We start from the raw sequence: 14,760 nt of genomic DNA on the forward strand, positions 1-14,760 counted from the left end.
ATTAAACAACTACTCTTTTTAAAAGATTTTATTTACTTATTTGACAGACAGAGATCACAAGTAGGCAGAGAGGTAGGCAGAGAGGCAGGCAGAGACAGAGAGAGGGGGAAGCAGGCCCTCCACCGAGCAGAGAGCCCGATGTGGGGCTCAATCCCAGGACCCCGGGACCACAACCAGAGCTGAAGGCAGAGGCCCTAACCCACTGAGGCACCCAGGCACCCCTAAACAACTACTCTTAAACAACCAATGGATAAAGAAGAAATCACAAGAGAGATCAGGAAATATCCAGAGATGAATAAAAATAAAATTTGAAACTACAACATTCAAAACTTAGGGGACGTAATGAAAGATGTGCTAAGGGGGACATTTATAGCTATAAATGCTTATATTAAAGAATGAGAAAGAACTGAAATCAACAACCTAACTTTATGATTTAAAGAAGTATAAAAAGAACAACAAACTAAGTCCAAACACAGCAAAAAGAAATAATAAGAGCCAGAGCACAGATAAAATATAGAAAAACAATACAGAAAATCAGTGAAACCAGAAGTTGGTTCTTTGAAAAGATCAAAATTGACAAACCTTTAGCTAGAATGACTAAGAAAAAAAGAGAAGACTCAAAATACTAACATAAAAGTTAAGAATGCATTCTTATGAATTTTACAGATAAAAAAGCATAGAAGAAAGTACGTTGAACAATTGTACACCAATAAACTGGATAACCTACATGAAATGGACGAATTCCTAGAAACACAAAACTAACAAAGACCAGGGATACAGGGGCGCCTGGGTGGCTCAATGGGTTAAGCCTCTGCCTTCAGCTCAGGTCATGATCTCAGGGTCCTGGGATAGAGGCTCACATCGGGCTCTCTGCTCGGTGGGGAGCCTGCTTCCCCCCCCCCCCGCTGCTTGTCTCTCTGCCTGCTTGTTATCTCTCTCTCTATCAAATAAATAAATAAAATCTTTAAAAAAAAAAAAGACCATCTGTACCCCAATGTTTATATCAGCAATGGCCACAGTCGCCAAACTATGGAAAGAACCAAGATGCCCTTCAACGGATGAATGGATAAGGAAGATGTGGTCCATATACACTATGGAGTATTATGCCTCCATCAGAAAGGACAAATACCCAACTTTTGTAGCAACATGGATGGGACTGGAAGAGATTATGCTGAGTGAAATAAGTCAAGCAGAGAGAGTCAATTATCATATGGTTTCGCTTATTTGTGGAGCATAACAAATATCATGGAGGACAAGGGGTGTTAGGGAGGAGAAGGGAGTTGGGGTAAATTGGAAGGGGAGGTGAATCATGAGAGACTATGGACTCTGAAAAACAATCTGAGGGGTTTGAAGTGGCAGGGGGTGGGAGGTTGGGGTACCAGGTGGTGAGTATTATAGAGGGCACGGATTGCATGGGGCACTGGGTGTGGTGAAAAATAATGAATACTGTTTTTCTGAAAATAAATAAATTAATTAAAAAAAATAAAAATTTTTTTTAAAATCTTAAAAAAAAAAAAAAAAAGACCATGGATACATATGTGGTTCAATCAGTTAGTTGTCTGCCTTCAGCTCAGGTCATGATCCCAGGGTCCTGAAATCAAGTCCCACATCAGACTCCTTGCTCAGCGGGAAGTCTGCTTCTCCCTCTGCCTGCTGCTCCCCCTGCTTGTTATCTTTCTCTCTAGCAAATAAATAAGTAAAACCTTAAAAAAATAAAAAAGAATCATGCTATAACTAGTAGGATACTGATTCAGTAATCAAAAAGCTCAGGTACAAAGAAAAGCCCAGGCCTGATGGCCTCACTGGTAAATTCTACCAAACATTCAAAACAGAATGAACACCAATCCTTCTCAAACTTTTCCCAAAACTTGAGAGGGAAGTAACACTTTATAAATCATCCTGTGGGGCCAGCTTACCCTGACATGAAAGTCGGACAAAGATACAAAATGGAAGAAAAAACCACAGACTAGTATCCTTTATGAGCATCGAAGCAAAAATTCTCAACAAAATATTATCAAATTTAACACCATATTAGAAGGGTTATACACCATGACCAAGTGAAATCTAGTCCTGAAATTTAAGTATGGTTCAACATACAGAAGTCAAGCAATGTAATATACCACATTAAAAGTATGAGGGAACATTGACATGATCATCTCAATTGATGCAGAAAATGCATTTCACAGAATCCAACACCCTTTCATGATTTAAAAAAAAACATGAAATAAACTAGGAATAGAAGAAAACCATCTCAACATAATAAGAAATTTTTAAGAAACTTACAGGGAACAACATATTCAATGGTCAAGGATTAAATGCTTTTCCTTTAAGATCAGGAACAAATCTTTCACCACTTCTATTCAAAGTAGTATTGGAAATTCTAGTCAGAGCAATTAAGCAAGGAAAAGAAAGACATTCAAATTAGAAAGGAAGAAGTAAAATTATTTCTATTTGCAGATGATATTATCTTATGTAGAAAACTTTAAAGATTCTACAAACAGTTAGACATTAACAAATGAATTTACCAAGTAACAAGATACAAAATCAACACACTTCTACACACTAACAACAAGGCAATCTGAAAAGGAAATTGCAAAAACACTTTCATTTATAGTAGCATCAAAAAGAATAAAATAGTTAGGAATCAACTTAACCAAGGAGATGAAAGACTTGTACAATGAAAACTATAAGATATTGCTGAAAAAAATTAAAGAAAACAAACAGAAACATATTCCACGTTCATGAATCGGAAGACTTAACATTGTTAAGATGTCAATACTACCCAAAAGATCTACAGATTCAATGAAATTCCTATCAAAATCCCAATATCATTTTTGCAGAAATAGAAAAACCCATCCTAAAATCCATATGGAATCTCAAGGTATGCTGAAATCATCTTGGAAAAGAACAAAGCTTCAGGACTCATATTTCCAGATTTTAAAATTTACTACAAAGCCAGAGTAGTCAAAATAGTGTGGTATAGGCAAAGACACAGACATATAGAACAATGGAATAGAATACTGAGACCAAAAATTAAACTTCATGTATATGCTCAAAAGATTTCTGACAAGTGTGCCAAGACCATTCAATGGGAAAAGGCCAGGCTTTTCAACAAATGATGCTGGAATAACTGAATATCCATATGTAAAAGAAGGAAGTTGTACCTTAACAGCAAATATAAAGGTTAACTCAAAATGAATCAAAGATTTAAGTGTAAGTCTTAAAACTGTAAAACTCATAGAAGAAAAAAATGGGAAAAGCTTTACAACATTGGATTTGGCAATGACTTCTTGGATATGATACCAAAAGCACAGACAATAAAACAAGAAATGGACAAACTGGACTTCATGAAATTTAGAATTTTTTGTGCATCAATACAGTGAAAAGGAAACCTATGGAATGGAATAAGATTTTCAAGTTATATATTGATAAGGGATTCATATAATAAAAATAAGTAAAGAGTTCCTAAAACTCAACAACATAAAAACAACATGAGTTAAAAATAGGCAAAGGAGGGGAACACCTCAGTGGCTCAGTCAGTTAAGCATCTCCCTTCCCCTCAGGTTGTGATCCCAGGGTCCTGGGATTGAGTCCCACACTGGGCTCTTTGCTCAGCAGGGAGCCTGCTTCTCCCTCTGCCTGTGGCTCCACCTGCTTGTGCCTGCTCTCTCTCTCTCTCTCTCTCTCTCTCTCTGAGAAACAAATAAAAAATTCTTTTAAAAAAAATAGTCAAAGGACTTGAATAGGTATTTCTCCAGTGACAACATATGAAAAGTCAATGAGCACATGAAAAGATGCTTAACATCATTAATTATTATGTAAATGCAACTCAGACCACAATGAGAAACCACCCTGCATCCATTAGGATAGCTTGCACCAAAAATAGAAAATAAAAAGTGTTGATGGTGATATGGAGAAACTGGAACCCTTGTGTACTGTCAGTGAGAATGTAAAATGGTGCAGTCATTATGCAAAATGGTAAAATGGTTCTTCAATAAAATGAAAGAGAATTACCATATGATCCAGCAGTTCTACATCTAGGTATATACCCAAAGGAATTGAAAGCAGGGACTTGAACAGATATTTGCATACTCATGCCCATAGCAGTAAACACACAGCCAAAAGGCTGAAGCAAGTCACGTATCCCTTGAGGGATGAATAGATACACAGAATGTGGACTATACAATGGAATATTATTCAGCCTTAAATTGGAAGGAAATTCTGACATATGCTGCAATGTGGATGAAACTTGAAGACATTAGCTGCTTGAAATGTGAATCAGAAAAGGACAAATAGTATATGATTCTCCTTTTATGAGGTACTTGGAGTAGTCAAAATCATAGAGATAGAAAGTAGAATGGTGGTTGCCAGTGCCTGGGAGAAAGGCAGAAGGGGAGTTACTGCTTAATGAATATAGAGTTTTAGTTTTACAAGATGAAGGGAGTTCTGGAGGTGGATATCAGTAATGGTTACACAACAATGTGAACGTGCTACCACCACTGAACTGCACACTTAAAAGTAGTTAAAATGAGGGGCACCTGGGTGGCTCAGTGGACTGAGCATCTGACTCGATTTCAGCTCAAGCCATGATCTTAGGGTTGTGAGACTAAGCTTCATCTTGGGCTCTGCACTCAGTGCGGAGTCTGCTTCTCTTCCTCTCCTATGCCTCTCCCCCTGCTTGCATTCTCTCTAAAATATATAAATAAGTCTTAAAAAGAAATAGTTAACATGATAAATTTTCTGTTATGTGCATTTTACCGTGGTAAAAGGCTTTTTGGGAAAAAAAAAAAAGGCAAAACAAAGACTTTTGCAGACAAACAAAACCAGAAAGTTTATCACTAGTAGATCTATACTAGAAGAAATGTTGACTTGTGTTCTTTAGTCTAAAGAAGTATTGTACCAGATAGAAACTTGGGTCTATGCAAAGTAATGATGAGCTCTAGAAATGGTCAATATGTGGTTAAATGTGAAAGACTTGTTTTCTCTTTAAAAGGTAATAGGCTGGGGTGTCTGGGTGGCTCAGTCAGTTAAGCGTCTGCCTTTGGCTTGCTTCTCCCTTTCCCACTCCCCCTGCTTGTGTTCCCTCTCTTGCTACGTCTCTGTCAAATAAATAAATAAATAAATAAATAAAATCTTAAAAATAATAAAAGGTAATAGGCTAAGGAATAATAATAACAATGTATTATAGGGTTTAGAACAACAAGTGCTGTTCCTTTTTATTAACCATTAATTCAACTTACCTCTTTCCTCTCACATTTTACCATAAGCATCAAGGTTAAACCATACCTTACACATTTTGTTTGGAAATCACCACAAATAAACATCCAAGTTCATCACGTAAGGTTCTACTTTCCACTCAATGGTAAAACGTAACTCAACCACATTCTCTGTTACTTTATAACAAGGATCGTCTCTTTTCCAGAGTCAAGTCAACCACATTCTCTGTTACTTTATAACAAGGATCGTCTCTTTTCCAGAGTCAAGTCATTTCTCTCTGAGGCCTCACCAGAAACACCTTTGATGTTCGTATTTCTAGCAAGATACTGGCAATATATGTGTTCTCTGAGATGACAGTAGCTTTCCCTGTAGCTCTCACTTCTTTCTGAGCTCCCACCAGAACCACCTTTAAGTTCATATTTATACCAACAGTCCCTTCAAGGCAATTTAGGCTTTTTCTGTCTAGCACCTCAAAATTATTCCAGCCTCTACATATAATACAATTACAAAGACACTTCTCCAGTTTTAGGTATTTGTTATAGAAGTACCTCACTTTCTGGTACCAAAATGTCAACGAGTTTCCTAGGATTGCCATAACAAAGCACCACAAATTAGGAGGCTTAAAAAAACAAAAATATATTCCTCATAGCTCTGGAGTCAGAATTCTGAAATCAAGCTTCAGCAGAGTCAAGTTCCCTTTGAGACACTGGGTAAAATCTTTCCTTGCCTCTTTTAGCTTCTGGTGGTGGCTGTCGATCCTTGGCACAGCCCATCACTCCAACCTCTGCCTCTGTCAGCACATGGCACTTCCTGTGCATTTCTGTCTTCACACAGCATTTCCTCTTCATATAGTTACACCAGTCATACTGGAGTAGGGTCCATCCTAATGCCCTCATTCTAACTTGGCTACATCTGCAAAGACCCTGTTTCTAGATGCGGTTGTATTCATAGGTACCGGGGGTTAGGATTTCAACACATGTCAGAGGAGGCACAAATCAGTCTATGACAGAGACTAATAAATAGAATATATAAAGAGCCCTTGCAATAAAAAGACAAATAATGCCATTAAAAATTGGCAAAGGATATAAAAAGACATATTCTAAAGAAGATATACAAATGGCCAGTAAGTGTAAGAAAAGATGCTTAATATCACTTGGGAAAGTCAAAATTACATTAAGATACTACTCCACACCCACTAGGATGGCTATAATAAGAAAGACAGAATATAACAAATATTGATGGTGTGGGGAACTCATAGAGTGCTGATAGGAATATTATATGGGGCAGCTGCTTTGGAAAACAGCCTGGCATTTTCAAAAGGTTAAACATAAAATTAACATGTGACTGGGGCACCTGGGTGGCTCAGTGGATTGAGCCACTGCCTTCGGCTCGGGTCATGATCTCGGGGTCCGGGGATCAAGTCCCGCATCAGGCTCTCTGCTCAGCGGGGAGCCTGCTTCCCTCTCTCTCTCTCTGCCTGCCTCTCTGTCTACTGTGATCTCTCTTTGTCAAATAAATAAATAAAATCTTTAAAGGAAAAAGAAAAATTAACATGTGACTTACCAATTCTACTCCTACATACATACCCAAAAGAAACGAAAATATGTCCACACAAAAAAATTGTACATGTATGTACATAGCAACATTATTCCTAATAGCCATGAAGTGGAAACTACCAAGTGTCCATCAACTGGTGAATGGATAAACGAAATGTGTTATAACCCATGCAATGAAGTATTATTTAGCCATAAAAAGAGATAAAGTACTGATTCATGCTACAATATGCTTCAGACTCGACAAGATTATGCCAAGTGAAAGAAGCCAGATGTGGAAGACCACATACTGTATGATTCCATGTGTATGAAATGTACCAGATAGGCAAATTCTTAGAGACTAAAAGCAAATTAGTGGTTGCCAAGAGTCTGGAGGCTAAGGGAATGGAGATTGACTACTAATGGATATGGGGTTTCTTTTGGAAAGATGAAAATGTTCTGAAATTAGATAGTGGTGATAATTGTGTAACTTTGTGAATATACTAAAAACCACTTAACAATATACTTTAAAGGGGTGAATTTTATGGTATGTAAGTTATAGTTCAATTTTTTAAAAGAATAGATGAAATTACACATAGGTAAGAACTGCGCGCTGATAACGATAAAACATTGCTGAGATAAAGACTCAAATAAACAGAAAGATATAGATCATGTTGACACATTGGCAGACCCAATATTGTTAAAATATAAATTCTGCCTCAGTTGATCTGCAGATTCAGTGCCATCCCAATCAAAATCCTAGCAGGCACTTTTGTCAAAAATGACAAGCTGATTCTAAAATGTATATGGAAGGGGCACCTGGGTAACTCAGTCAGTTAAGCATTTGCCTTCAGCTCAGGTTATGCTCCCAGGGTCTCCAGGCCTCTCTTGCTCAAATAAATCAATAAAATCTTTTTAAAAATGTATATGAATGCAAAGAACCTAGAACAGTCCAAACATCTTTGAAAGAAAAAGTTGGAAAGATTTTCTTTCTGATTTCAAGACTTACAATAAAACAACAGCATGATATTATCCTACAAACAAATGTTTAGATTAATAGAACAGAAGAGAGTCCAGAAATTGAGCTGAATAACAGATTTTTTATAAAGGTTCCAAAGTAATTAAATAGTTATCTTTCCAATAAATCATTCCAGAATAACAGGATATACATTTGGAAATAAATGAACCTCAAACCTCACCTCACACTATATACAAAAATTATCTCCAATGGATCATAAACCTAAATGTAGAAGCTGAAACTCTAAAACTTTTAGAAGAAAAGAGAGGACAAATATTTTGTGTCCTTGGTATAGACAAAATATCTTAGATGGCTTATATGTCCTATAATAAAATTTTAAAAGAAAACTTTGATAAATTGGGTTCCATCAAAATTTTTAAAACAACTATTATTCATAAAACACTTTTAAAAATGAAAAGACAAGTCATAGACTGAGAGAAAATATTTAAAGTACATATATCTAATGAAGGACTAGTATGCAACATATATAAAGAATTCCTAAACTTAATATACATATAATTCAGTTAAAAACAAGCAAAATATTTAGATTGAGGTTTCATAAAAAAACGTATACTAATGGCTAATCGGCACATCAAAGCATACTCATTGTCATTAGATACTTTCAAAAGTCAAATTAGAACCACAGTGAGGGATGCTTGAGTAACTCAGCTGGTTATGTGTCTGACTCTTGATTTTGGCTCAGGTTACAATCTCAGAGTCGTGAGATTGAGCCCCACGTCTGGCTCCATGCTCAATGCAGAGTCTTCTTCAGATCCTCTCTCCCTTTCCCTGCCCCTTTGCCCCTCTGCCCATTCGCACTCTCTTTCCCTAAAATAAATAAAACTTTACAAAATGATAAAACCATAGTGAGATACAACTACATGTCCCCTAGAATATCTAGAACTCAAAAGACTGACAATAACAATGTTGATGAAAATGAGAAGCAACTGAAACTTCCATACTATTGTTGGTAGGAATGTAAGATAGTACTGCCACTTCAGAAAGCAGTTTGGCAGTTTTTTTTTATAAGGTTAAACATACATTTACTCTATGACTTGATAATTTCACTACTAGGTATTTATCCAAGAATTTTAAAAAACAGGTATAAGGATATTAGTGGCAGCTTTATTTGTAACAGTCAAAACCTAAAAACAATTTGAATGTTTATCAACCAGCGGGTGGGTAAACAATTTCTGGTATATCTGAATACAGGGATATTACTAAGCAATATAAAAAAAAATAAACTACTGACAGGCAACAACACATAAATATCAAAAGCATCATTATAGCTGAAAGAAGCTGAACACAAAGTATATACTAGATGATTCTACTTACTTGAAATTCTAGAAAAGTTATGACAATAGAAGATGGTGGAGTAAGGACTGGTGGAAGGTGGGGTTAATGGCAAAGGGGGAGGGAAATTTATGGATTAATGAATATGTTTTCTTTCTTGATTGCAGTTATAGTTATAACTTGATTATAGTTATATATAGTTATAACTTGATTACTTGAGAGCTTGAATATAGTTATAACTTGATTCCAGGCTGTAGTCATAGGTATACCCACCTGTCAAAATTCACTGAACTCAACTCTTAAAATATGTATGTTTATATTGTATTAAACATTTCAATGATGCAAATTTTATAAAAGAAATGTAATAACTTTTAAACATATGAAAATGCCCAATTTCACTATAAATAGATAAAGATGCATTAAAACTACACTTAGATACCCATTCTCAGCTCTCATTTAGTAGACAATATATTCAGCTGGTGAATTCTTTAAGAAACTGATTTTTACATGCATTGTTTAAGGAGAGGAAAATGGCATAATTCTTCCTGAGGAGTATCAGACAGTATCTACCTGAATTGTAGATCCATCTACTCTAATCCCACAATACCATTTCTGTGATTCTATCCTACAGAAATACCCACATATTTGTGCAAAAGACCAGAAACAACCCAAGTGTCCATCAAAAGGAGACTGGTTAAATAAATCATAGTACATCCACACAATAGAAAGCAAGACTGCTCTAAAGAATGAGGAAGACTTCGGGGCGCATGGGTGGCTCAGTGGGTTAAGCCTCTGCCTTCGGCTCAGGTCATGATCTCAGGGTCCTCGGATTGAGCCCCGCATCTGGCTTTCTGCTCAGCAGGGAGCCTGCTTCCCCCTCTCTCTCTGCCTGCCTCTCTGCCTACTTATGATCTCTCTCTCTGTCAAATAAATAAAATCTTTAAAAAAAAAAAAAAAGAATGAGGAAGACTTTTTTGTATGATATGGAAGGATCTCTAGGAGCATCTTAGTAAAAAAAAAAAAAAAAAAAAAAGAATCCCGGAAAGGAGGAAATCTGAATAAATACTCAAATTTTTTATATTTGAATAAAGAAATACTAGAAACTAATAAGAAAACTAAATAAGAAACTAATCAAAATGGTTACTAAAAATAAACTTGCCTTTTTAAAAAAGATTGATTTATTTATTTATGTATTTAACACAGAGAGAGAGAAAGAGAGAGTGCACAAGCAAGGGGAGCAGTAGACAGAGGGAGACGGAGAAGCAGGCTCCCCTAGGACCAGGAAGCATGACGCAGGGCTCCATCCCAGGACCCTGGGATCATGACCTGAGCCAAAAGCAGATGCTTAAATGACTAAGCCAACCAGGTGCCCCTCAACTTGCTTTTAATTAGAGCACCCTGAGTTCTTTTTTTTTTTTTTAAGAATTTTTTTTTTTTTATATTAAAGAGAGAGTGGGAGAGTGTGAGCAGGGGAAGGTATAGAGGAAGAGGAAGAGGATCTCAAGAAGACCTCTACTGAGCAGGGAACCTGACTCAGGGCTCAATCCTACAACCCTGAGATTATGACCTGAGCCAAAATTAAGAGTCAGACACTCAACCGACTCAGCCACCAGGCACTCTGAGCACTACTGAGCTCTTTGGGAATAGTTTTGGTAAAAGTTACTGAAGTCTTGCCTGGAAATTCCTTCTTTCCTTCCCTCCACTCCTCTCTTCCACCTTCTCTGCTCTTTCTCCCTTCCTTCCTATAAAAATGCACTGCTTCTATGTAAGAGGGTTTCGGAAGAAAAGGAAAGATAACAGTTCCCTGGGTCAGAGCCAAGAAATCCTATAGCTGTAGTTTCCATGATACCTAAGCGTAAGGGCCTTTTTAGCCAGAGCTACTCCATCTTGGTTTAAAGCCATTTTATTGTTTGTGCAGTAAAACTTAAACTGACCCTGCCCCCCCACCCCGAGAAACTTACTTAGAAGCAAGTCTGGGAAGCCAGTAAAATATGGTCAGCCGGTTCCTAATAACAGAGCCCAGAATTACAAGGCCAAGTCGGCCAGTTCCTGATAGCAGAGTCCAGAATACAAGAACGAGTCAGGCCAGGTGGAGACATCCAATCAGTAAGAAACACACATACTTTTTCCCTAACCACCAAAGAATGTAAACCCCGCCTTTTGGGCGCCAACCTTGAGCACCAATTCTGACCAGAATAATAGGTTAGGTCAAACAGCTACTATAGGGTAAATTGTAATTCAATTGGCCACCTGCATGTGGCCTAACATGACTATACAATGTTACAATCTCATTGGCTACCTATATGTGGCCAGATTTTTGCTCTATAAAAATTAGTCTATAAAGCTGGGAAGGGTCACTCTCCTCGGAGCGGCCCTGGCTGGTCAGTCTGATTTCTAATGCTTGGCATAGTTTAAAGCTTTGCATAACTTCAATTTTGTTTACTTCTAATGCTTAACATAGAATAAAGCTTTAAATAACTTTCACTTGTCTCAGTTTCGTTTCGTTTAATAACAGACCTAGCATAAGAGATCTGGGCTATAGGGACGACGGAGCTACAATAAAAACTAGCTCAGCAACAAGGAATGTCACTCATCGTAGGTAAGTAAGAGGAAAGCCCCCCCAAAGCAGTCTAGCTCCTTGCCTTGAGTGTCTGACACAGCCCTATCTAAAACATACGGGCTCCCACTGCATTCCAGCTTGATGGTGATTGTTTTGCCCACCACTGCAGAGGCTGATCATGCTGAAAAGACCAGAGACCATGCACAGCATCTAAGCCTTTCTGGTTCTTTACCATAGTTTGTTCCTTTAAGTGGGACTTCAAATACCCACTCCATCATCATTGGTTGATTCTATAAACCAATTTCATTTTGATGATTAAAAATGCCCAAATTGGTTATATCTTTGTACAATTCCTTTTTTTTTTCTTTAAAAAAGAATATAGTCCATTATATTCTTCATATAAATTTTCCCGGTGGGGAAGATGTGAACAGAAACACATCCTCTGTACCCCAATTTCTTCCTCTACTCTAACTGGCCAAGCAATAGAAGAAGACAAGCAATAAGAGGAGAGAAGCAAATAATTAGTATAATCACTCAGTGTACTCTGCAAAAATGCAACTCACTTCATAATTTGAAATCAGAAATAATAGACTTTAAAATACCTGTTCTCTCTGTTCAGCACCCACACTTTTCCCAGGGGAGTGGTTTCCAAGTTGCTTATTCTCTTGAGATTCACGAATCTCTCCTTTAAGTCTTTCAACCTTAAATACAAAAAGTATTTTAAATATGAGAGGATGGGGTAGGGGAGGTGGTTTGCTTTGTTTTTAAAAGATATAAGTAATACATGAATACATTCTTCATGAAAAAATTTCAAACAACATATAGGTATACAGAGTAAAAAGTGAATTTTTCCCTAACATAAACTTACCCCACAATCCCATTTCCCTTTCCAGAAGTATAACAATGTTTGGGATACACCCTTCTTAAATTTTATCATGTATGTGTGTGTATGTATTACATACATAAGTATATGTTGGTATTAAATATGTAAATGTAAAAAGACTAAGACAACTTGAACAGTTGTTGTCTACTCATTTTTTATGACTGCATTTTAAAAACAACGATAAAATATACATAATATAAAACTTACCATGTTGACCATTTTCAAGTGCACAGTTCAATATTAGTAAGTACATTCTAATTATTATGTACCATCACCATCATGGATCTACAAAATTCTTTTCATCACGCAAAACTGAAACTCTATGCTCATTAAACAAGAATTCCCTATTCTGCCCTTCTCTCCCCCCAGTCCCTGGCAACCACCATTCTATTTTCTGTCTCTATAATTTTGGCTATCTTGGTACCTCATAAAAGGGGAATCATATACTATTTGTCCTTTTTTGTCACATTTCAATTAGCATAATGTCTTCAAGTTTCAGCCATGTTCCAGCATAGGTCAGAATTTCCTTCCTATTTAAGGCCGAATAAAATTCCATTGTATAGTCCACATTCTGTGTATCTATTCATCCCTCAACGGCTTCAACCTTTGGGCTGTTGTGGATAACACTGCTATGAACACGAGTGTGCAAATATCTGCTCAAGTCTCTACCTTCAATTCTTTGGGAATATACCCAAAAGCAGAATTGCTTGATCATATGGTGATTCCACATTTACTTTTTAGGGAAAGTGCCATGCTGGTTCCTACAGTGACTGCAGCATCAATTTTTATTCTCAACAAGGCACAAAGATTCCAATTTTTCCAGATTACCATCAACGTTTGTTATTTTCTGTTGCTTTGATGAGAGCCAATCTAATGGGTATTTAGTCATTCTTGCAACAAAATTACTTGAGCGCTTATTATTGTGTGATACACAGGTGTTGTGTGAGATGATAGAGATATGGTTGTAAAATGAATATAAACTAAAATTGAAGACACATATACCCAGAACTTGGAAGTATGTATTAAAAATCAAAAATTACTAAAAAGAAATGGTTCACAAATGTGACACAACTCAAACTTAAATTATATTAAAAAGAAAAGATCTAAAAAAAAAGAAAAAAAGAAAAGATCTTAGGGGTGCCTGGGTGGCTCAGTGGGTTAAAGCCTCTGCCTTCGGCTTGGGTCATGATCCCAGAGTGCTGGGATGGAGCCCCGCATTGGGCTCCCTGCTTGGCAGGGAACCTGCTTCCCTCTCTCTCTCTGCCTGCCTCTCTGCCTACTTGTGATCTCTGTCTGTCAAATAAATAAATAAAATCTTTTAAATAAATAAATAAATAGATAGATATATACATACATACATTCTAAAAACAAATTACATTAAACAACTTACCACTTCTCCAAGCACTTTTTTTTCTGAGTCAAGTGATCGAACCCGATTTCTTAAAGCCAGAATTTCCTTGTCCAGTCTCTCATTATGTTCCCTTGCTTTTTGTAGGTCAACTGAATCTAAAACAGAGAACAGGACACAGTTGGCTCAACTGGATCAAAGTTTCAATTGGAGGGACTAACTTTAAAAACCAAGGAGGTGCTGTTTCCTGCCTTCTCTTCAGTCTTTCCATGTCTCTACATATGTGACTCTGCACGGGAGAGCTGCTACTCTCAAGTCCAGCCCTAGAATATTCTACCAATCTATCGAAACAGAATCTTTTTCTCACACCAAACTAATGAGCTGGATTTTTTGAGAATAGGATTTCCAGCAATAAAGGCTCTTTGAGTTAAAGCAGTGGAAACTACGTTCTAAGATTTATACAAATGAGAAAATTATCTTCCCATCTTGCTTATGCTCCTGTCTTTCTTACATACCATATATACTCCTAGACACATGTCTTCTACTCAGCAAGAGTAGCACCCCACAGATGACAAGTGCTGAGCCATGAGCACTGAATGGACAGATTTTCCTAGCTGAATCAAGTTTATGCACCAAAGCCATCTTTCTGTCTGCCCCACAGCCCATAAAATGGTAGTCCTCTCTGAGCTTAGCACCTCAAGGTAAGACCTGCTCTTTCCAGTGCTCACCAGTTTCAATATTGCAAACTTGCTACCTGAGACTTTGCTGAATTTGTAGCTGTTTCTTTTGAGCTATTTCTGCTCATATTTCTCTTATTTTTCTTCTGCTGCTTTCAAGTCTCCTTTGTTTTCCTTCTTCATCACCTGTTCTGTATCAATTATTCCTTGTGCTTTTCCTTTCCTCCTTTTT

The 14,760-nt window shown here is 37.0% G+C and overlaps 1 protein-coding gene across 1 annotated transcript in view; it reads right to left on the bottom strand.

Moving 5' to 3' along the window:
• Positions 1-14,760, bottom strand: part of CCDC30 (coiled-coil domain containing 30) — a 115,823-nt gene that overhangs the window by 68,607 nt on the left and 32,456 nt on the right. Inside the window, 2 exon segments of the mRNA XM_032302166.1 lie at positions 12,223-12,321; positions 13,894-14,009. Of these exon segments, the coding sequence (XP_032158057.1) occupies positions 12,223-12,321; positions 13,894-14,009 (215 nt within the window).

This window comes from Mustela erminea, chromosome 10, assembly GCF_009829155.1.
Source record: "Mustela erminea isolate mMusErm1 chromosome 10, mMusErm1.Pri, whole genome shotgun sequence".
Taxonomy (NCBI): Eukaryota; Metazoa; Chordata; class Mammalia; order Carnivora; family Mustelidae; genus Mustela; species Mustela erminea.